At 37.6% G+C, this 24,195-nt stretch overlaps 1 protein-coding gene across 5 annotated transcripts in view; it reads right to left on the bottom strand.

Annotated features, from left to right (window-relative positions):
* NLN (neurolysin) overlaps positions 1–24,195 on the bottom strand; it is a 106,695-nt gene that overhangs the window by 68,567 nt on the left and 13,933 nt on the right. For all 5 annotated transcript variants that reach the window (XM_077898000.1, XM_077898004.1, XM_077898001.1 and 2 more), the window contains one exon: positions 2,582–2,838. In XM_077898000.1, coding sequence (XP_077754126.1) covers positions 2,582–2,838 — 257 coding nt within the window. The remainder of the gene's footprint in view (positions 1–2,581; positions 2,839–24,195) is intronic.

Raw genomic sequence — 24,195 nt, 5'->3', positions numbered from 1 at the left:
AGACAGCACTACTAAGGACTGGAGCCCTATGTGATGCCTTATGGATAAGGCTGGACCCTAGGATGGCAGGGCAAGAGGAATATCTCAGGAGAGGACTAGAGAAGTAGAGACGACAAGCGTGGGACTGGCAGAGACAGGATGTTTTGGAAAAAAGAAGACCAACTTAGTGAGAGGGGGTTTGTTTAGAACAGGAGTTCTTAACCTTTACTAAAGATTCCTTAGAGAATCTAATCAAAAACTCTCTCTCAAATACACATATTCATACAAGCATAAAAAGTTCCATACAATTTCAGAAGATTCCCAGAAATCTCAGCAGACACATCAAGTAAGAGGCTCAATACTGGGGTTACTTCTGTTACATAATGGTAGTAATGCAGTCTGCTCTAATTTTTACATATTAAAATGATTTCTTGGGTTTTTTTATACATTTGTATTTTGACTTTAATTGGGCAAAAGTCTGACTAACCCATACAACAGGAAAAAAATGAGTATAACTTATAGGGATGGTTATAGCTATGCTGTGACAATGAATACATTTTTATTATTTTTAGTACTTTGAAGGAATTATAAATAGGTAAAACTTCCTCATGTGAATATGGTAGAGAGTAGAGCTATCCTTTACATACCAAGAAATTGTCCAGTTAAACAAGCTACCTCACTTTAATCAGTCCTCTTAAAACATAGCTACAAATAAAGCTGTTTGAAAATTGCCTCAAATATCAGAATGAGTTCATAATGTGTGGTTTAAAAAATCAAATTGAATAATTATTCTTTAAGGATTTAAGGAATAATTATTTTTAAAATATATAGTTTTATGTCCCTTGATTAAAGAAAGAATGGAACAGAATTAAAATTTCGTACATAGCACTTCTTTGAATAATAAACTACATAGTTATAGATTCTGTTTACTTTTTAAAAATTAGCTCAAGAAGATATTAGGAAAAATCAAAATTGCAGAACAAGAACGAAATGAGCAGAACAAAATGCAGGAGCCTGAAACTGGAAACATATTCTTAAACAAACAATAATACTAAAAACCATTTCCTTCCTTTGCCACAAAGACCTGAACCAGACTTATGTTCTCACTGCCAAACTATAAACAGTACATGACACTAGACAAATGAGGTTTTAACAGCTATTGCAGGAGGCAGATTAAACTCTAAGAATATATACTGATAAGAGGAAATTTGTTTTTAAAAATCTATTCCTGAACTCAAAAATTTCTATGATTAACTCACAAAACTAAACTTATGGGATAGCAAGAATATTAGAAAACTAAAAGCATATCTAAAAGATGTATTATTGGGGAAGAAGCAGAATTTAAGATAATTAAAAAAAAGATTTTGTGCTTTCCCCACTGATTTTTGTATTTGTTGAATGCAGAAGTCACCAGGCTGCCACACTATCTTGGCCAAATGTGACTGCAGAAGAAATGAGTCTCTGAACCAAGGATAAACCACATATGGGGAGGGAGATACGTATGAAATTGTGTTCTGGGAAAACGCCAAGTGGGAACCAACTCCATCCCTTTGACTATGACTAATGAGACCAATGAGGTCTTTTTTTATTCAGGAGTTTAAACTCAAGACTGTTAGCCAGATTTAATGGCCATTAATCAGAGTGAAGCCATTGGTGGTAAGAGGCAGAAACTGAAACAGAATAGGGGAGGTAAGAGAATCCCTATTATGGTGGGAGACAGGTAGGGAACTCTCGGTGTTGAGGGGTTGGTGGGGATAAAGAAATGAGTAAGTCACTAGAGCTGTGCAGGATTCTGGACAACCTTCCAAATTCCGGAATACATACAAATGTTTCTGATATCCAGTTCTACAGATAACCTATGCTCTTACAAGGCCTGGATACACAGCCAAGGTCGTTTAGCCATAATTATACTCCAGAGTACACCTAACCCTTAGAGGCAACTGATGTGAATCTTCACTCCTTTATTTCAAAGGACTTGTATGATAAAAATAATATATTTTTAGTGTAGGAAATATAGAAAATAGAGAAAAGCAGAAATAGTGAATTTTTAAAAATCAACTGTAAACTCAATACTCAAAAAATAAGCTATTATTAAAATTTGTGTATTTTCTTCTCGTTTTCTTCTCTGTGCTTTTTTTAAAAAAAGTAACTAAATACTGTGCTTCTAGCATGATTTTAATGGCTCCACAGTGTTGCAGAGGCTGAGTGTACTGTTATTTAGCCTATTTGTTGCCACCCAGGGATTGTTTCCAAGCTTTTGAGAGGACAGAGTACCTATTTAAACATAAATTTACACAAAATTTCTCCTGTGTCTGAATATTTCCTTAGATTAAATGCCTGGATGTGGAATTAACAGGGCTAGGATATGAACTTCTTAAGCGTTTTGATATGTCAAAATATTCCCTAGGAAGCAGTTGTAATAGGAGTGTACATTCTGTAGCATCATTGCCAACACAATAAAAACAATTTTAATCTTATTTAATTGAATTCTAAGCAATTTATTAATCATTATGGAAAAATCAATGTCTTGTAAAATTGGAAAATGGACTGCCAAAACAGAATGCATAAAATGGTTGATGCCTACAAAATGCATCCTACTCACCTATGTACTTCACCTCTACATCTGCCAAGGCCTGCAAACAGTTCTCATAAGTTACTTCCTCAATGTCAAGCATTCCAATAGCATCGTACACCTGTTTGGTTTGCACAATGAGCTCCTCAGTTCTTGTTTTAATTTGCTCTGGTGAAAGATCCCATCTTAAAACATTTCTGCCAGCCACAGTATAGGAAGACATGGCTTGAAGAGGAGACCTCACTTCTCTTCCTAAAGTCATGAATAAAATCTTGGAACCACCAACTCTGAAAAGAATCAGAAAAATAAAAATCAGGCATTTGTTGGTCCAAAGTCGATACACAGATGTGTATTATCTAATTAAATTAACTTTTTAATAAAACTGAGTAAATCCCTTTCGGGTGAACTTACATAAAATAAGCATAAAACTAAATGCCTTTGCATTTTTCCCCTTTGACTACAGACTTAATGGAATTAGTACTTACCAAACACTGAATTGGTTATGTAATTAAATTATGTTGAGAAATAAAGTGTCAAAGACATAACAACTGTCCTTTATAAATTAAGCCAGTAATCTTTCTTATTTAAATGTTTTCCCTGTGCTGGGATGTCTAGTTGGCTATGATCTTGGGGCTGTAAGTTCAGGCCCCGTGTTGGGTACAGAGATTACTTAAAAAACTAAAATCTTAAAAAAAAGAAGAAGAAGAAGAAATACATGTTTTCCTGTGCTAACATCTATCTACAATGTACCAGACTCAAAAAATGTTTTAGGATTCAGCAAGGAAACATTTTCAAAATGCTCTTTTTATAATGAACACCAATGTAAAAAATTTTTTTTACAAAAATTTCATGTAAATCAACTATGGCAATCTGAATTTAAGACTGGAGAAATAGGGACACCTGGGTGATTCAGCAGTTAAACATCTGCCCAGGGATCCCGGTGGCTCAGCGGTTTGGCGCCTGCCTTCGGACCAGGATGTGATCCTGGGGTCCTGGGATCGAGTCCCACATTGGGCTCCCTGCATGGAGCCTGCTTCTCCCTCTGCCTGTGTCTCTGCCTCTCTGTGTAGCTCATGAATAAATAAATAAAAATCTTTTAAAAAATAAATAAACATCTGCCTGCAACCCAGAGCATGATCCTGGAGACCCAGGATCGAGTCCCACATCGGGCTCCCCGCATGGAGCCTGCTTCTCTCTCTGCCTGTGTCTCTGCCTCTCTCTTTCTGTCTCTCATGAATAAATAAATAAAATCTTAAAAAAAATGCTAGAATTAAAAAAAAAAAAAGACTGGAGAGATAAACTCTGGTATTGCTATAATGTTATTCTAAAAAATAAAAGAAAAAAGAAATTGTCATGATACCAATCCTTCACCTCCCTAAAACTCTCAAACTAATAATTAATGCCATATGTGTATACATATGTAATATATACCATTCAATATAATTTTAGAGCTTATAAATAAAAATATTATAATTAATAGCTAACATCTGTTGTATGTTTAGGCAGTGTACTAAATGCTTTCCATTTATTCACTCAGTCCTCACAACAAAACTATAAGGTAGATACTATGGTTATTTTCATTTTATTTTATTTTATTTTTATTTTTATTTTTATTTTTGTTTATTATTTTTTAAAGATTTTATTTATTTATTCATGAGAGACAGAGAGAGAGTGAGGCAGAGACAGAGGCAGAGGGAGAAGCAGGCGCCATGCAAGGAGTCTGACGTGGGACTCGATCCTGGGTCTCCAGGATCACGCCCTGGGCTGAAGGCGGTGCTACACTGCTGAGCCACCCAGGGGATCCCTGGTTATTCTCATTTTATTTACCACAGAGGAAACGAAAACACAGGAAAATCAAGTAACTTGCCCAAGGTCATGCAGATGGTTAGACAGTAGAGATCCAGAACCTACACTCTTAACTACTATGCTAAACTTCATTCCCATTATCTTACAAGACCCTCAAGACCACCTTATGTGGTTGGCAGTGCATTATTCTCTTTTAATAGCTGATTCAGTTGAAGCTCAGAGAGGCTAAGTGACTTATTTAAGGCCATTCACTCAATAGATACTTATAAGCATATACCGTCTGGTCATTATGACAGGCATCAAAGATAAACAGGCAAACTGACTAGGACCCTGCTGTTAATAATACAGTGGAGAACTCTGAAAGACCACAGAAGGAACTTTTCTAGGATGATTTTCTAAAGGGAATAAGGTGCAAGCCAAGATCTGGATGTTGTCCACAAATTACCCAAATGCCAAAAGCTGTAAGGAGAGAGGTCGGATAAGATCAGTGGGGACTAGAGAATGAAGAGCCTTGGGAATCACTTAAGAGTTCAACCTTATTCTGAAGGCAGTGAGAGAGCCACTGAAGGGTTTTAATCAGGTAAGAGATGAAATAAGATATACATTCTAGAGAAATCGCCCAAATTACAGTGAGTTGAGAGGTTTAGAAAAGAGAGATCATATTAGAGGTAAGCTATTACTGTAATAGGGACATAATATTAAGGTATACTCAATAGGAAACGGGGAACTGGAGTGACTTAAGAGATATTCAGGAAGTAAAATCAATATGACTTTTTTTTTTTTAAAGAGTGATATAGGGATGCCTGGGTGGCTCAGTGGTGAGCGTCTGCCTTTTCAGGGCGTGATCCCCGCGTTCTGGGATCGAGTCCCACATTGGGCTCCCTGCATGGAGCCTGCTTCTCCCTCTGCCTGTGTGTTTCTGCCTTTCTGTGTGTCTCTCATAAATAAATAAATAAAAATCTTTTAAAAATAAATAAACAAAAGAGTGATATAAGAGTTTTATTTAAAAATAATATTTACATGACACCAGGAAAGACATACTTTGGCAACATCTTAAGTTGATATTTAGAAAGTGAGGGGATACATGATCTTTCAAAATCCTTTTCGGGGGTGGCGCATGAGCAGAAGAGGGAGTGATGTGCTGTATAACACTGGCAGGTGAGGCTGGGGTACCTCCTGGAGTAGAAGCACCTGGGGGAGGGTGCCTGCTTTTTTTTTTTGGTACTTGGTACAGGGGTGGGGAGTGAGTCAAGGATGTTGTCCAAGATTCTGTCTTGTAACTGGATGGATGGATGGATGAAAGGATGGATGGATGGAGGCACCTTCACTAAAACAGGAAATTTAGAAGGAGGTGACTTTTTGTGGGGGTGGGGGGGGAGAGAAATTAATTTTGAACATGCCAAGTGTGAAGTGGCTGTGACACATGTAAGTACAATTCATTAATATCAGATGGTAACTGGAGTTATAAGGCTGGCTGAATGGGCCCAAGGGAGTTTGCAGAATAAGAACAGAACAACTGAGCCCTAACTCTAGTTTAATCACTGAGGTAGAAAGAAAATGAAGCCAGAATGGTTTTAGTAAGTTGTGAAAAGCAAGCATAGAAAAAGGGAGGGAGTGAATAAGTGCCAAATGTACAAATCTCCAGAAAGATGGACGAGTCTGTCAAATTTAGCAACAGGAATGTCACTGATGACTACAGCAAGAACAGTGTCAGTGGATGGTAGTGGTGAAGGTCAGAATGCTGTGACTGAGCAGTAGGAAGAAGGTAAAGAACTGGAGAGTGCATCTAAGCAAGTCCCTAGAGCTGGATGTATTTTAGGTAAGAAGAGAGACTACTGTCTCAGTAAAATAAAAACAGGTAAAGTGGGAGTTGTTAGGTTTTAATAAAAAAGTATGGGTTTGAATTTAAGAATTCAAAGGTTAAGCAGTCTGACAAGATCCAGGATATTTTCCCAGAAGTGGACAGTTGATATAAATGAGTTGGAAGAGTGCATATGACCGACTATCTCGTACTGGATAGATTGTCTATGTGAACACTGGAGTCAGCAGCTTGATAGCTCGGCCTGGGAATAGAAAGGAAGACTGAGCCAGTAACCAAAGTCTTCAAAGATTGGAGAAGACCAACTAGGTAGCTGGTGGAGGATATCATAGGCAAGGTAAAGGATAATAAAACCAGACTGTGAGCCTTGAAGGTGTTTCTATACAATGGTGAAGTGTTGGTCTGGGAGCATACCTGGGGGAAACAAAGATGTGATCTTTCCTCCTTACTTTGTGGTATATGGGGTGGAGAAGAAAGAGGGATGTATAGAAAATGTTTTCCCTGGGGTTGGATGGATTTCAGTAAAGGTTAATAGAAGACAAGACAATCCAGGGAGTATAAAAAAGTGGAGGAGTTTGTTTATTATGGGACAAGGGTTCCAGAAATAATGAGGGAGGAGCCTAAGAGTAGATTAGATAGCTAGAAATGGGTTGGTTGTCCAGCCATTCACTGCTTCCCTCTAAGTATATATACATCTTTCTTCATGTTACCCATGCACCATCACTGCCCCTGTCCCAGTCCATGATCCATGGAGGTGGCTGTCCCTTCCCTCAGAACTCCTGTTCCCACTGTGTATAATCCAGGAAGCTTATGTCCTTGATAGCAGCTGGCGTCCACCTTACGACACAAAGTAGAACCTGACACGATGAAGCAAACACTGTGAACAGAAGAATAAAGGAAGGAAAGCAAATATTTACTGATATCCCTGAGCCCCTATATCACTTAATCCTGAAACCTGACCTAGAGCTATTTTCCAGTTATGCTGAAGCCAGTTTGAAGGCAGTTTTATGTTATTTATTTCATAGAGCATCCTAACTGATGAACAAATGAGGACACACACACACACACACACACACACACACACACACACAAAAGTATGAAGGTCACAACAAGAAATGATGGATGACTAGAGGATCTTAAATGCTCAGTAGTGGCTGAAATTAATAGAGATCTGAAGTTCAGTGTGTGGAGTTGGCTGAAAATGTCCAAAATAATTATTTCCACAATCCTTCATAGAAACACAGAGCTGATGCATCAAGGAGGTGTCAGCCAAGTCCATGACTTTCCAACTATAAGTGAAGACGCTGGCCATGGGATTACTGATGTAATCAGTAATTCAGTGTAATTCCGTGGACTGATGACTGAAACACAGCACCTCTGCAGCTTAACCCCTTGTTTTTTCTCGATTCTTCTAGGTACAAGCCAATTATTACAAATTTTCATTACTGTTAAGCCCCCTTAAGAGAAAATTACTTCAAACATTCAATGATAAGATGAACCTCCACTACTTCTCCATTTCCTAATATTTGTCTAAAGCTTGAGTGTTTGGTCACAGCATGTGCTTCTAACTCAGTGAAACTGGTAAAGTTATTACAGTACCTACACCCTGGCTGAAAAGACAGACTCATCATCCTCCGTGTACAGTTTGTGTTGCAATTAATGAAGAACTATCCCTTCCTTGAAGTGATACTACTCCCTGAATACAGAAGGAGTAAAGAGAAAGGAGCAGAAGTTAGAAACCATAATTTTATGGGTCAATAGAACATATGACATTTTTTTTCCATATACCTTTTCTCACCTTGTGGGATTCTGTTTTAATTTCTTCCAGGATTTATAATTCTTGCTACCAAAGAAAAGGAGACAAAGGATTGCCTCCTGCTTCTAACCAAAACATTTCGATCTATTGAGAATTTTTCCACCTGCCTAGTCTCTGCTTTTCTCCTTCCATCATCATTTTGCTGAGTATCCCTATTCCCCTTTGTTATGATTTCAAGCTTGTTCAATGCTTCAGATGCTGGTACATTTTATCTTTTCTTCCCCTTCAGGGCCTCTGCAGCCCTGGAGAACTGCACCTGCGTGGAGAAACCAGTGCACCTGCAATCACTCTAGCATATGTGATTGTACCCTTGAGAATCTGGTGAGGATTTTTCTAGTAACTTTTTGCAACTGAGAGGTACCAGAGTTGAAAGCAGGCAACAAAAAAAAAACAACAACAAAAAAAAACACACACACACACAAAAAAAAAAAAAAAAAAAAAAAAAAGAAAGCAGGCAACAGAGCGTCATTCTGTCTTCCCTACAGGAGTTACTACATGCAATTATTTGAGAATCTAGGTTAAATCTGAGATTTCTACTGTGTAATTAAACACAAGTTTGTTTCACTTTCTATAAACTTCCAGGCTCTATTATTTCTGTACCATTCATACCCTCTTCATCATCCCTTCCCTCTTTAAATCATTTTTTCAACACAAAACTCTGAAGCTTCTAACTAAGAAATAATACCAAATACTACAATGCAGTTGACAGGAAGGTGCATTTGTTAGGGCTGTTGTCTCCTGTGTCCAATATACAAATGAAGTATTTAGGGAAAAAAAAGTGGCACAAATTTTGAAAGAGATCACCAGGTTGCAGAATTTCATTCGGAAACATGAGCATGCCACAATTATTCTGAGTAATTGCTGTTTTAAGACTTGCAAAGCATTTTATGGAATGGACTTTCAGAAATGCTCTGACTTACTGGATTCATTTTCTTTTGAAGCATAGTTTAAAGGCTTCCATTTCCTGCCATCAGGGCTTCTTTGACCATCCCTGTTCACCCAAATCTGAGATTCTATCACCTTTTATTTGTGCCATTAATTTTAGGCATTTAAATTACTATTATCCACCTGTTCAATTGGTTTGATTCATACTCTAAATTAGACTAGGGCTTTCCCAAGCACAACAACCACTGTAGATTTCTTTTGCAAAACCCCCAACCCTAACACATTGCACACTGATGAACACATAGGTGCTCACTGCATATTTGAAATGAGATGGGACTGATGGGCTAAAACTCTGTGGCAACACTATCTTCCTTCAATATCACCAATAAATATCCACATAGGGAAAAGTGTTTTATTAGAGCTAGGACTAGAGTGAGGATCATTATGCAAAATGGCCTACTTTCTATTCCCCACAATTTATATTTTATCCATATTTTCCTCCTTTCTCTAAAGTGGCAGCACAGGCATTTCCTGAAACTTAACCAATTCTTTAAAACATCGGGCAAACCTTTCTAGTTTTGACTTTAGAATTAAGCTTTGACTTTATCTACAAGTGGCTATTGAGGACTCCAGTGCTCCCAGACTGGAATTATCTTTTTTTTTTTTTTTTAATTTTTATTTATTTATGATAGTCACAGAGAGAGAGAGAGAGAGAGAGGCAGAGACACAGGCAGAGGGAGAAGCAGGCTCCATGCACCGGGAGCCCGATGTGGGATTCGATCCCGGGTCTCCAGGATCGCGCCCTGGGCCAAAGGCAGGCGCCAAACCGCTGAGCCACCCAGGGATCCCATGGAATTATCTTTTTTATCTCAACTCAAACTTCACCTTCTCCAGCAGTTTTAGGAATTATTCCTCTGTAAACTGAGAGTACCCAACACGTCATTCATCAAAGCACTTACACTGAAGAGTATTCACCTACTGACTTGGTTGTATGTCCAAAAGACCTTGAGCAGACATTGGGTTTTAGTGAAACACGGAGACTCTGAACCTAACATAGTTTGTGGTACATGTGTATTTTAACAGTGACAAGTTTACCCAAAAAAATTCCACTTAAGGTACATGTGTATTTTAACAGTGACAAGTTTACCCCAAAAATTCCACTTAAGGTTATTAATACTTCTATTTAATACTTCTATTATCTGTATGTCCAATATACAAGTAGTTCCATCTGAGAACTGAATAGCCTCCACTGAATATTATAGAAAGTCCTGATCTGCAATCAGAGAAGATGGTCCAAACTGGTTAAAAACAGCACATATTGGACTCAAGCAAAATGAATGTTGCTAATAATTTTTCTTCTGAATCAACTGCTGCATTGGAGGCATGGAGTCAGGATTAGTACTCAATCGTTACTGAGCCCTCCAGTTCAGGTCCCTAGAGCTCCCTAACAAGGGTAAGCATCTGGTATTTGAGTTATTAATGGTCTAGGCAACAGCTTTTCCATTTAAGGACATTTTATTTTTTTATCTTTTTAAATCCTTTATTTATTTTGAGATAGAGTGAGAGTGGGAGAGAGAGAGAGAGAGAAAGAGAGAGAGAAAACATGAGTGGGAGGAGGGGCAGAGTGAGAAGCAGGCTCCTTGCTGAGCAGGGATCCAGGACCCTGGGATCATGACCTGAGCTGAAGGCAGATGCATAATCAACTGAGCCACACAGGGGCCCCCGTTTAAGGGCCTTTTAATTTGGCTTAGGATACAACTGATCATGAACAGAATGTTATCGAACTAAATGCCTTAGAGTAAGTCAACTTTTATCAGTAAACAGAGACACAGATTCTTTTTTTTTTTTTTTTTTTTTGAGACACAGATTCTTAACCAAAATTATTACTCTTGATGTTCTTTAGCAGAACTAATGTCTGGAAAAGATCCTTCTAGATTGACTACTGAGGAATTACAGGAAATGCAATTAAGTATGATAATCTCTTAAATCTCTACTCATTCCTATGTTCTTTCTCTTAGTTTTAAAGAAAAAAACATGTGTCTCCCAACTAAGGGTCTGCAATTTTTGCATCCTGCAAACTTCCCACTTACTGTCTCCACCTTGTCTTACCACTAATTCGTCTGCATTATTTCATTAAAAGTTCCCTGGCAAAGCTCACTTTTACTCTTTCTTAGTCCTTCTTCCACTTTTATGACCCTTTCTTCTCAGTCTCCTTTGTTGGCTTCTCTTCCTGTACCACTGAAAGTTGGTATCTCCCATGATTCCATCTAGATGCCTAGCTGGAGTTCCAGACCTGCAGACATCTCAAATGTAACATGTTCAAAATTAGATCTTTCTCACGAATTCTCATTCTCAGTTTACCAATCACCTAGGCTTTTCAGCTAGAAACTCACATATGACTGGAAGCACCATCATCACCCCTACTATTCATTAACAGCCTGCTAATGTGCTGATACTGTATCAAGATTTTACATGATTTTTCTTATTCAATCCTGCCAAGAGGCACATATTAAAAACCTACTAGTATGAGGCGTGAAGAGTAAAGGGTCAGGGTCACAAAGCAGGTGTGGAGCTAAGATTGTAACCTAGATCTGTGTACAAAGCCCATATTCTTAACCATGCTATACTCATGTAGCAGATGCATCATCTGCTAGATGATGTAGACGATGGAAAAGAGCAGGTTTCTCACTAGTTGCACCTCCATGATGATCCACCCTGCTCGTAATGAGGAGAAAATCAGGCAAGTAAAGCAAACATTTTAATGTCACTTATCTGATCTGCTATCTATACCACTCCCTGAAGGACTGCTGCCAAGGGCTGTGGAGAAGTGCCCCACTTCAGCTTGTATCCAGCTCTGAAAAACGGGCCATGTAGGCATGGGCAGCTTGTAGTCACCCATTTCCAAAAACTAAAACACCTCAAACTGGGATGACCTGATGGTTACCCTTTGCACCCAGGTCTCAAATCTTTTTCAGGGCCCTTTGATTAATTGCTCTTAGGTAAGCAGTAAACTACTTGAAAAAGTGTATCATTGGAAGCTGCAAACACGTTCTTAATGTACACAGCCAAACAATCTACATTTCACATAGATAAGATTCAGCTGAGGCATTCTAAGAAAACTTTTACGCAACAAAGGCTAGTTCTTTATTCCCTGGTGATTCTCAGATAAGAAACAGTGAGCTGTTACCGTCATCTGTGAATATGCCTAAACTCCAGATTATATTATCAAAAAAAAAAAAAAAAAGGTTTATCATAAAGGGATTTTCCATGAATGAAATGAGTTGATTCAGTCATTCCTTTAATTAACTTACTGTGGTTACAAACATGAATGGAATACAGTTATTGCCCTTCAGGAGCTTACAGTTTTGAGAAAGAGACAGAGAGAATACAAGACAGCAAATTTTACATGAATAAAGTGATGGATGATTTAGAGGACAGAGCTATTAACTCTGCCAAGGGTACATTCTTCTATATTTCCCTCTGTGCATGCATACACACCCCCCTGCAAATACACACACACTTAGACCTTGGTTCTCTTCTTTCATATCCTTTGTATAAAATATTTTAATACTTTTCTTATTAGCTGTTGCTACATAGATAACAGAATTGATGTAGAGTATCATACTTCTATTTTCTTTTAATTAGCATTTGTAGAACATCATCCAAGTATATTCCCAGAAATATTACTAACATTAGCTACTTCTAACTTCTAAATTCCTTAAGTTCAATGTTTCAGGGTCTGTATGTCAACTGGATACTTTATACAATCTGTATTTAAAAAAATTAAAAATAAATGATACATCCAAAGACTGGTCTTTTTAAAAATCTGTAAGGAAAAAAGCATAAATTTATAAGTTAAACTCCTATAAAGTGCCTGATATGCAATAGATATTCGTTTAATAAGTTAAAATCTGTATGAAGATTTAATACCACCTATAGATTGGCTGGTGAAACACTAGAAAGATTGATTGACCTGTTTCCCCCAGGTCAGGGGAGGAATGAAGACACTCTCTTTCTCATTCTACTAGAATGTAAGCTCTTTAAGAACACACTCCACATCTTAGTCACCTTTGTGTTTCTTAACAAATATGGAAGAATGTGTCAATGCAAATCATACAGGTTCTAACTGCTGAATCAATGAGCTAGAAAAGTGATGAAAAAGCTGAATTCCTAGCCCTAGAATGACTATTAAGTTAAGCCCAAGACACCAAGTAAATAAGGTAATAAAGCAATCAAGAAAAGGTGCCAAGACAATAAAGTTGTTCAAGAAAAGTAATTAAGGAAGGGATATATCATAAAGATACTTTGAGTCACAGACAGATTATCTACAGAAAAGGCCCGTGTATTTGCAAGGCAAGTACACAATAAGTCTGCTCTTGCTTCCACCTGCTGGTATGGGAAAGTAATTTTTTAGATGATACAGAAAATGTTGAACAGCTCTAGGAAAATCTTTAAGAAAACGCTGAACTTTCAAAGTGCTCTTGAAAAGGTAACACAGTAGCATCCCACAAAGAGCCCGTTCACAAAAATATATACCATGATCTCTGCCACAAATACTTTGAATACAGAACAGAACTACTCCAAACCTAGAGATGTTCCAGTGGCTCTTATTCTAAGTAGTCTCCTGTGTCTGATAAAGCCAAGAGAAGTACCTATTTTCTTTCATTGTACAGTCTCTTTTTTGTTCCCATGGAAGTAGCATTCACAGTTGATGACTAGTGGTCACAGAAATTCACTCATGTGAAAAAAAATTACATATATATACACAAACGCATAGAAATGAGTGGATATAAAACTGGTGAAATGTGAATAAGGTTGGCGGATTGCATCAATTCCATCAATTCCTGATAGTAACCGGAGAAAACTGTATGAAGTGGCTATGTGATCATTCTGTGTTATTTCTCATATAACTGTTTGTAAATCTGGATCTCAAAATTTAAAGTTTTAAAAAAATGTGGCTAAAAAAAATTAAAATAAAAAAATAAAAAATAAATAAAAAAATGTGGCAGAGTGCTGTACCCACCACTTGTGACTTCTTTAAGAGGAGGGAGAGTCAACGTACAACTGGTTTTTCCAAAGTATAAAATCTATGACTCCCTACTGACATACATGAGTAAAGAAGGAAGGAAGGAAAGAAGGAAACAGGGAAGGAATGAAGGAAGGAAAAAAAAGCTCCAGTATAAGTAAATATCAAATATTTGATGTAGACACTCCAGAGCTCAAGAGGGTGAAGATTAACTTCTCTCCTGCCTTGAGTACGGGCTGCACTTAGTGACTTGCTCCCAAAGAGAAGGGCATGGAAAAATAACTTTATAGTAATCTAGCAAACACTACCTCAGCCAACTGACCAAGATTAACATCATCAGTGATGTCCTGTAGACATCATGTACCCCTAAACATGACATGATATAAAGGGCATATGACCTCTGCAATCTTCTTCCCCAAAACCTATAACCCTGATCTGTCTAATTGTGAGATAAATTAAGGGACATTCCACAAAATACCTGTCAGCACTACTCAAAACTATCAAGACTATTCAAAATAAAGACTGAATGATTCTCACCACCCGGAGGAGCCTAGGGGAACATGCTGATTAAATATAATGTGATCTCCTGAAACGGATTCTGAAAGATGAAAAGGACATTAGGGAAAAATGAGTGAAATCCGAATAAAGTATAGAATTTAATTAATAGTCAAGTACACATACTGGTTTCTTAGTCCACTAAGGAACCAATGTTGGTTCTACTGTAACCATCTAACATTGTAACCACGTAACCCCTTCCAATGTAAGATGTTAACATTAGAGGAAACTGGATAAGGGATTTATAGGAACTCTGTACTATCTTGGCAACTTCCCTATGAATTTGGAACTGTTCAGGGATGCCTGGGTGGCTCAGGGGTTAAGCGTCTGCCTTCAGCTCAGGGCGTGATCTTGGGGACGTGGGTTAGAGCCCCACATCGGGCCCCCTGCATGGAGCCTGCTTCTCCCTCTGCCTGTGTCTCTGCCTCTCTCTTTCCCTGCATCCCTCATGAGTAAATAAATAAAATCTTTAAAAACAAATCTGGAACTGTTAAAAAACCAAAAGTTTATTTTTAAATATCAACAAAAATTTGATGACTAAAATGACCAGTGCAGCTATAAAGGTCCAATCGTGGTCCTATACAATGAAAATATACTATGTATTTTGGAGCCAGTGCTACATACAACCTCAGTTATATACAACTTCCTATTATCAGTAAGGCCTAGAAGTAGAACTAATGTTATTATACAAAGTCTCCCCTAGGAATGAATGATGATTCAGTTTGGTGAGCTCTTTCTTAAAATAGTGATCTGGGGTGCCTGGGTGGTGCAGTTAGTTAAGTGACCCACTCTTGGTTTCAACTGACTCCTGGTTTCAGCTCAGGTCATGAGCTCAGGGTTTAGAGCTTGCTTAAGATTCTCTCTCCCTGTTCCTTTGCTCCTCCCTGCCCCACCTCACTGCCCCTTGTGCTCTTTTTTTCTCTTTCTCTCTAAAATAAATAAATCTTTTTAAAAAGTTAGTGATCCACTTAAAAAAACAAGGAAATTCTCTTTAGATTTTAGAATATAATGGAAATAAGTTCTTCTGAAAATACATGAGAAGAGACTCTTCAAAGTCATCTTTTCCAGGAAATAGGAATACAAATTAAAAATGTTACAAAGAAACTGCTTAAGGTCATATGAAGAACTTTGTGAGACTAGAAATACTTGTACTATTTCTACTCTGGGCAAATAGAATTTACAGAGAAGGTTGATTACAAAATTATAAGGAAGGAAATAGAAAAATCTCAGGTTCTGAAAAATAAGAAGCAGAACATATTAGTTTAACTGATTTTTCTCCTAATGTTGTATATAGGACAAGTGGTTTAATATTTACAGGTTTTAAAGAAATGTAGTATAAATGAACATGAAAAGATGGCTCTTCTTAAATCCTTTAACTGGCTTAAGTAAAGCCACCTGAGAAGGAGAGCATCTGAAAACAAGTGCTGCATCACAAATAAAATCAAGACTTCCTTAATAATTCATTAGTAAATGGCCTACTCACACTCATGAAAAACCACAATTCTAAAAAGACATTCCACTTTTATTTTTCTCTAGGAGGATGAGTAAATTGCTTCTGGCACATGTAATTGGTGTTTGGGGTATAGTTCTTAGAATTGAAATCCTTCCTAAAGTACTCAGGAGAGACACTTCTCTCCTTGGTACATTAGTTAATAGGCTCTTTTTTTGGGTCATCTACACATGGATATTTTGTTGAATGAATGATAATGGCTAAATCCTCATCCTCTACCTAACAACTAGTTTGCTTTTCTTTTTAAAGATTGGTTCAGCCACTAATGTGTGTCCATTGTTATTACATGTGACGACGATAAGTAGATTATATATCTATTATTATGCATCTACTGATTATTATAGATTATGGATCTCTGAAAAAGAATTTATCTTAGGGCTATAAACTGAAAAACTTATGATTAAAGTAATATAATGCTAGGAATATGTCTCAAAATAATTGGAGGAAAAAGTATATGAAAACAGATTGGCAATGAGCTGACAATTTTGAAGATTGGGGAGGAAAGTCTGCTTACTAATTTTTGACTTTGGTTTATGATGGAACATTTACATAATAAAAAATAAAAAAAATAATGACTTTCCATGTGCCTAGCTCTAGTTATTATTCTAAATTCAGATGTGATCTGAAAAAGAGAAGAATGCAACAGTAACAAATTCAATATTAAAAGGGACACTAGAGGCACATGGCTGGCTCAGTTGTAGAGAACACACCTCTTGATCTCAGGGTCCTAAGTTCAAGCCCCAGGTTGGGTTGAGAGATTGCTTAAAAATAAAAGAGATATTAATTGGAGCAAACCTCAAAGAAAAACAAGAGCACAAGAATAAACATACTTGACCAGAGAATGAAGGAAGATTCACAAAATCATGGTTGGAAGGGACCTTAGAAACTAGTTAGTTCAAATCTCTTAATTTAGGATGGTCAGTGAAGTTAAGTCCTGGGTAGCCAACTACGGGCTTATGTTTCAGCATTTTACTTTCTTGCAGATATAGTGAATGTTACTCAATGTGGCCATTTCTAAATTCTGATAGTCTGAGAGTTAGAGAACACCCTCCTCTAATATTCACATGTCCAAATCCTACCCCCTTCAAGGATCATTTATGACCTTGTCCCTCCCTTTTATCTTGGAACTAATCTCTCCCTCCCCTGAACTCCATATCAATTTGTTACTCCCTGGTACTTAACACCTTCTACCCAAGTCCAGGGAGTTTGGCTTCTGTGCCCTTGGCTGACCCCAGGCTCACTCACAAGAAGTTTGTCTTCTCTCTTTCTCAGCTTGGTTGCTTCTGACCCAGTACTTCACAGGCTGGAACCTCCTTCAATTTCTTCAGTATCCAAGTTGACTTATTTAGAATGAGTCTTGCTCCCAGAATATTCATTACATGAGACTATTACTCTTCAGATCTACCAACTGGGTCTGCAGGGCACCAAATCACTGTGTGAATGCCTCCAGGGATACGGAGTAAGACTAACATCATGTTTTCTAATATATGGCTTCTCTTCTGCCTCATACTCACACAGTATATACTAAAAATTCCTTTGTATTTGTTGGTTAAATTATCTTCCTATTGCATATTACTCTACTCTGTAATTTTTTATTACTCAACTAGGCCTAAATTAAGACTTAGACATAGTACTTTCCTCTGGCAATTGTATTTTTGAATAAAAAAAAAAATCAGCAATGAGCTATTTATTTCGTATAAGGATTGAAAGAGACACAAGCAGAGGGAGAAGCAAGCTCCCTGCAGGGAGCCTGATGCGGGACTTGATCCTGGGACTCCAGGATCACGCTTTGAGCTAAAGGCAGGTGCCAAGCCGCTGAGCCACCCAGGGATCCCCAAATAGTTACTTTCTATTGAGTTTTACCTGTCATTGTCAAATCCCGGCCTATACTTCTTTGGTATCACCAGCAAATGCTGAATTTTCAGTTATTATCACTGATAACTTTTTATCCATCCAACCATCCATCCATTCACGTTAGTTCAATAAATATATTAGTAAGCATCTACCAAGTGAACAACACCAGGCTAAGTGCTAGAGATACAGAAATCAACAACAACAACAACAATAGAGGCTCCTGATCTAAAAAAACTTGTCAACTAGTGAGGCAGACAAACATTACTACTGCTACTACTGTGTGTGCTATGGAAGTACTTATAGTACTCAAAGGGACCAAATTTAGTAGGAGTTGGATAAGTTCATTCTGAGGAAGTGCAAGTAAACTGATATTAACAGCATCTATTACAATCTAACTTTTTTAAAAAAGATTTATTTTATATTAGAGGAACAGTGAGAGAGAGCCCACGTGCGTGAGCAGGGGAAGCAGCAGAGGGAGATTCTTCAAGCAGACTCCCCACTGAGTGCAGAGCCCAACTCGAGGCTCAATCCCACATGAGATAATGACCAAGAGCTGGACACTTAACTGAGCCACCCAGGTGCCCCACAATCTAACTACTTTAGAGATTTGTTTCATTACTCTCTGACTCCTTGAATAGAGGGAGGGCATGAACCCATGTGAGCAGGGATCATTTCTTTTTCCTTTTTTATTAAGTCAAAAAAATATTTTTTAAAGATTTTATTTATTTTTTCACGAGAGACACAGAGAGAGAGAGGCAGAGACACAGGCAGAGGGAGAAGGAGGCTCCCTGTGGGGAGCCCAGTGCAGGACTCAATCCCTGGTCTCCAGGATCAGGCCCTGGGCTGAAGGTGGCGCTAAACCACCGAGCCACCCGGGCTGCCCTTAAGTTTTAAATTTTAATTCTAGTATAGTTAACATACAGCGTTACATTAGTTTCAGGTGTACAATATAGTGATTCCACATTTCTATATATTACTTGATGCTCATTGAGATAAATTTACTCTTAATCCCCTTCACCTATTTCACTCATCCCCCACCCACCTCCCCTCTGGTAACCATCAGTTTGTTATTTCAAGTTAACAGTTTATTTTTTGGATTGGCTTTTCTTCCATTGTTCATTTGTTTCTTAAATTCCATATATAGGGCATCCCTGGGTGGCTTGGTGGTTTAGCGCCTGCCTTTGGCCCAGGGCGTGATCCTGGAGTCCCGGGATCGAGTCCCACGTCGGGCTCTAGGCATGGAGCCTGCTTCTCCCTCTGCCTGTGTCTCTGCCTCTCTCTCTCTCTCTCTTTCTCTCTATGTCTATCATGAATGAATAAAAAAAAATCCATATATGAATAAAGTCATATGGTATTTGTCCTTCTCTGACTTATTTCACTTAGCTTTATACTGTCTAGCTCCAAGGGATGGTTTCTTGACTACAGCTGTATTCTCAGTTTAGCTCATTATCTACTAGCATAGATAAAGTATAAGTATTTTTAAAATATTTTATTTATTTATTGACTCTTTAAATATTTTATTTATTTATTTGACACAGAGAGAGTATAAGCAGGGGAATGGAACGGTAGGCAGAGGGAGAGGGAGAAGCAGACTCCTCGCTAAGCAGGGAGCCCAATGTGGGGCTTGATCCCAGGATGCTGGGATCATGACCTGAGCTGAAGGTGGATGCTTAACTAATTGAGCCACTCAGGTCCCCCTAACAAATATCTTATTTGGGCAGCCTGGGTGGCTCAGCGGTTTATCGCCACCTTCAGGCCAGGATGTGGTCCTGAAGACCCGGGATCGAGTCCAGCGTTGGGCTACCTGCATGGAGCCTGCTTCTCTCTCTGCCTGTGTCTCTGCCTTTCTCTCTCTCTCTCTCTCTGTCTCTCATGAATGAATAAATAAAATTAAAAAAAATATATATATCGTATTTATTTATTTAGAGAGAAAGATGGCGCAAGCATGAGGAGGGGGAGAGGGAGAGAGAGAGAAGTTCAAGCATACCCTGCCTTCAGGGTGGAGCCCTATATGTGGATTTCAATTCCCTGACCCTGACATCATAACCTGAGCTGAAACCAGGAGTCGAACAACCAACTGAGCTACCAAGGCACCCCTGTAAGTGTGCTTTTTGAGTGGAAATCAAATGAAGTATCTAGAATATATTGTTTATATAAATATATAAAAAGTGCTCAAATCCAGTATGAAAAAAATAAACAACCCAAGGAAAATAGACAAAAGACACCACAGGTATAAAATACAAATGGCAAATAAATGTGAATATACACTCAAACTCATTAGTAAACACAGCAATGTGTACAAAATCCAAGAGATACATTTTATAACCACCGTACTGGCAAAAGGTCTGACAACACCAAGATTTGCTGAGGATGGAGGATCAATGGATACTCATGAACACTACACAGGGAGAGGAAGTAAACTAGTATTACCACTCTGGAAGAAGACTGGATATCATTTGATAAAGCAGAAAATGTATAGATCATACAACCTAGCAATTTTTCTTAACCCTTGCACATATGTATTAGGAGAAATTATAAAAATATTAATACCAATATTGTTTATAATAGCAAATAACTGGGAATGACCTAAATACTCATTGATAAGAAACTAGACAACAAATTTTAAAATGATCACCCAGTGAAAGGTCTCAGAGCAATAAAAATGAACCACAGCCATATAAAACTAGTTTCATCATGTGAAACCAAACCATATGTTGTTAAGGAAAACATATATTTGTGTTATGACGTAAAGAAAAGCAACAGGACTATAAACATGAATACAGGACAGCAGTTATCTCTGGAATAAGGAGAAGAGATATGGTCAGAGAGGGGCACGTAAAAGACTTCAAAGGTACTAGAAATGTCCTTTTAGATATACAGATACTCTTTTTTTCATTCTTTTAACTATAGATCTCTTTTGTGTATAATATTTTATGATAACTTTTAAGATGAATGACAAGTATTAGCCAGGCTGTGGAACAGTAGGGAAGAAAAAAATGTTCCAAATAAGGGATCAGTATGTGTTAATTTATGAGAAGGATATAAAGACATGACTTCTCTGGCTGAAATACTGAGTCCACTGAGTGAGAGGAAAAGCTGGGCCAGCTAAGTAGTGGTTGGACTGTATAGGGATTTATAAACCAATAAAAGATTTTGATTTTATCCTAAGGTTAATGGTAAACTAAAGATTTTTATCTTTTTTAAAAAATATATTTATTTGATAGGTGGGGGAGGGGCAGAGAGAGGGAGAGACTCTCAAGCAGACTCCTTGGTGGAACATGGAGGTTGATTCAGGGCTTCATCTCATGACCCTGAGATCACGACCTGAGCAGAAACCAAGAGTCGGACGCTTCATGACTGAGCTAGCTGGGGGCCCCTGAACTAACGAATTTTAAATTGCAGTGTGACAAGTCACATTTGGATTGCATAAAGGTCTCTGTTTTTGGAAGGAAAATATATGAATAGGGAGCAAAAATTGAGGCTGTTATACATGATGAGGATTTGGATTAAAGTGGTGGTACTGCAAATAGAGAAAAAAGAAAGTCTTTAAACAAGGTAATTGATGGAAAAGATAGAGACAGAGAAAAAGGCCAGGGACAGCTCCTAGACTTTTGACGTCAGTAAATGGTGACATTCAGAGACAGAGAACAACGGCAAAAGACAGATTTATAAGGTTTCTAATTTTGGTTTAGGATAAAGTGACACTGAGATTAAATAACGTTAACAAGTGCTCAATAAATATCTGTAAAATGAAAAAGACTGAATATAAGAATTCTAAAAAGAATTGCATAATTGGCAGTTGGAATCTAGTATCATTCATCTATTTCTCTTTCAAATAAATAATTTATGTTTCTCTATGTTGGCACAGAATTCTATAAGAAGTGAAATCTGGAAGTTGTATATTTGTATAAACTTCAGTGTTAGAATGATAAAACCTAACAGTGTGGCCCTTATTGTATGAATGTTGTGCATTGTAGAAAGTTAGGCTATACCTGAAAGCTGTGATTATTTCAGTCAGTATAACTATTGTTAAGGTGTGGGGCAGGAAAACCCTAATGACTGTTAGAACTGATAAACGAATTCAGCAAAGTAGGAGGACACAAAATCAACATAAAGAAACCTGTTATATTTCTAAACACCAATGATGAAGCAGCAGAAAGAGAAATTAAGAAAACAATCCCATTTACAATTATAACAAAAATAGTAAGATATCTAGGAATAAACCCTACCCAAGCAGCGAAAGGCCCATACTCTGAAAACTATAAAACGATGAAAGAAATCGAAGATGACACAAAGAAACGGAAAGACATTCCATGCTCATGGATTGGAAGAACAAATACTGTTAAATATTTAACAATTTGTTAAGAAAAAATACTGTTACTACCTAAAGCCACCCACACATTTTCTTAAAGATTTTATTTATTTATTCATGAGAGACACGGGGAGGGGGGGGGGCAGAGACACAGGTAGAGAGAGAAGCAGGCTCCCTGCAGGGAGCCTGATGCGGAACTTGATCCCAGGACCCCGGGGTCACGACCTGAGCCAAAGGTAGATGCTCAACCACTGAGCCACCCAGGCATTCCATCATCCACACATTTAATGCAATATCTATTAAAATACCAATAGCATTTTTTGCATAACTAGAACAAATGGAACTACAAAAGGCCCTGATAGCTAAAGCAACCTTGAAAAAGCAAAGCAAAGCTGGAGGTGTCATAAATCCAGACTTCACGTTATATTACAAAGTTGTAGTAATCAAAACGGTATGGTACTGGCACAAAAATAGACACACGGATCAAAAAATCAGAATAGAAAACCCAGAAATGAGCTGTTCTGGGCACCTGTGCTGGCTCAATTGGTAGAGCATGAGACTCTTGATCTCAGGGTTGGCAGTTCGACCTCCACGTTGGTTGTAGAGATTACATAAAAATAAAATCTTAAAAAAAGACAAAAAAGAAAACCCAGAAAAGAACCCATTACCATATGACTGATTAATCTTCAAGAAAGCAGGAAAGGATAACCTATGAGAGAAATGAATGTCTCTTCAACAAATGGTGCTGGGAAAACTGGACAACAACATGCAAAAGAATGAAATTACACCATTTTCTAATATCATACGCAAAAATAAATTCAAAATGGGTTAAAGACCCAAATGTGAGACTTAAAACCATAAAAATAATAGAAAGGAACACAGGCAATAACTTCTTTCCAGATAAGTCTCCAGAGCTAAGGGAAACAAAAGCAAAAATTAAACCATTAGGACTATATCAAAATAAAAAGCTTCTGTACAATGAAGAAAACAATAAAACTAAAAGGCAACCTTCAGAGTGGGAGAAGATCCTTGAAAATGACATATTGCATAAAGGGCTAGTATCCAACTTACAAAACTCAACATCCAAAAACCAAATAATCCAATTTGAAAATGGGCAGAAGACACGAATAGATATTTTTCCAAAAAAGACATACTGATGGTCAACACACACATGAAAGATGCTCAGCATAATTTATCATCAGGGGACTACAAATCAAAACTATAATGAGATATGACTTCACACCTGTCAGAATGGCTAAGAAACAACACGTGTTGGCAAGAATGTGGAGAAAGGAGAACTCTTTGGCATTGCTGGTGGGAATGCAAACTGATGAAGCCACTCTGGAAAACAGTGAGAACATTTTTCAAAAAGCTAAAAACAGAAACTACCTTATGATCCAGCCATTGTACTATTCACTATTTACCCAAAGAATACAAAAACACTAACTCAAAGGGATACAACCACCCTGATGCTTACAGCAGCATTATCTACAATAGCCTAATTATGGAAAAAGGCCAGTGTCCACTGATTGATGAGTAGATAAAGGAGATATGCAGTGTGTTTGCATATATATGTATATATAAATATGTCTGTATATGTATATATGTGTATATATCTGTATTTATATATGTACATATATAAATGGAATATAGGATGGAACATTACTCTGCCATAAAAAAGAATATAATTTTGTCACTTGGCAATGACACAGATGAAGTATTATGCTCCACAAAATATATCAGAGACAAATACCATATGATTTTACTCATATGTATAATTTAAGAAACAATATAAACAAGCAAAGGGGGGGGTGGAAGAGCAAAACAAACCCAGAAATAGACTCTTAGCTATAGAGAACCAATCAATGATTACCAGAGGGGAGGTGGGTGGAACAATGGGTGAAATAGCTGATGGGGATTAATAAGGAATGTAATTGCTGAGATCAGACCAGATAGTGTCAAACCACTATGTTGTACACCTAAAACTAATATTACATTGTATGGTAACTGAAATTTAAATAAATTTAAAAAAAGAATACAGGTGAAAAAAAAGTATTCATC

This window comes from Canis aureus, chromosome 5 (assembly GCF_053574225.1).
Source record: "Canis aureus isolate CA01 chromosome 5, VMU_Caureus_v.1.0, whole genome shotgun sequence".
NCBI lineage: Eukaryota > Metazoa > Chordata > Mammalia > Carnivora > Canidae > Canis > Canis aureus.
The sequence above is the reverse complement of the archived record's forward strand: the minus strand, read 5'-3'. Positions and strand labels throughout refer to the sequence as shown.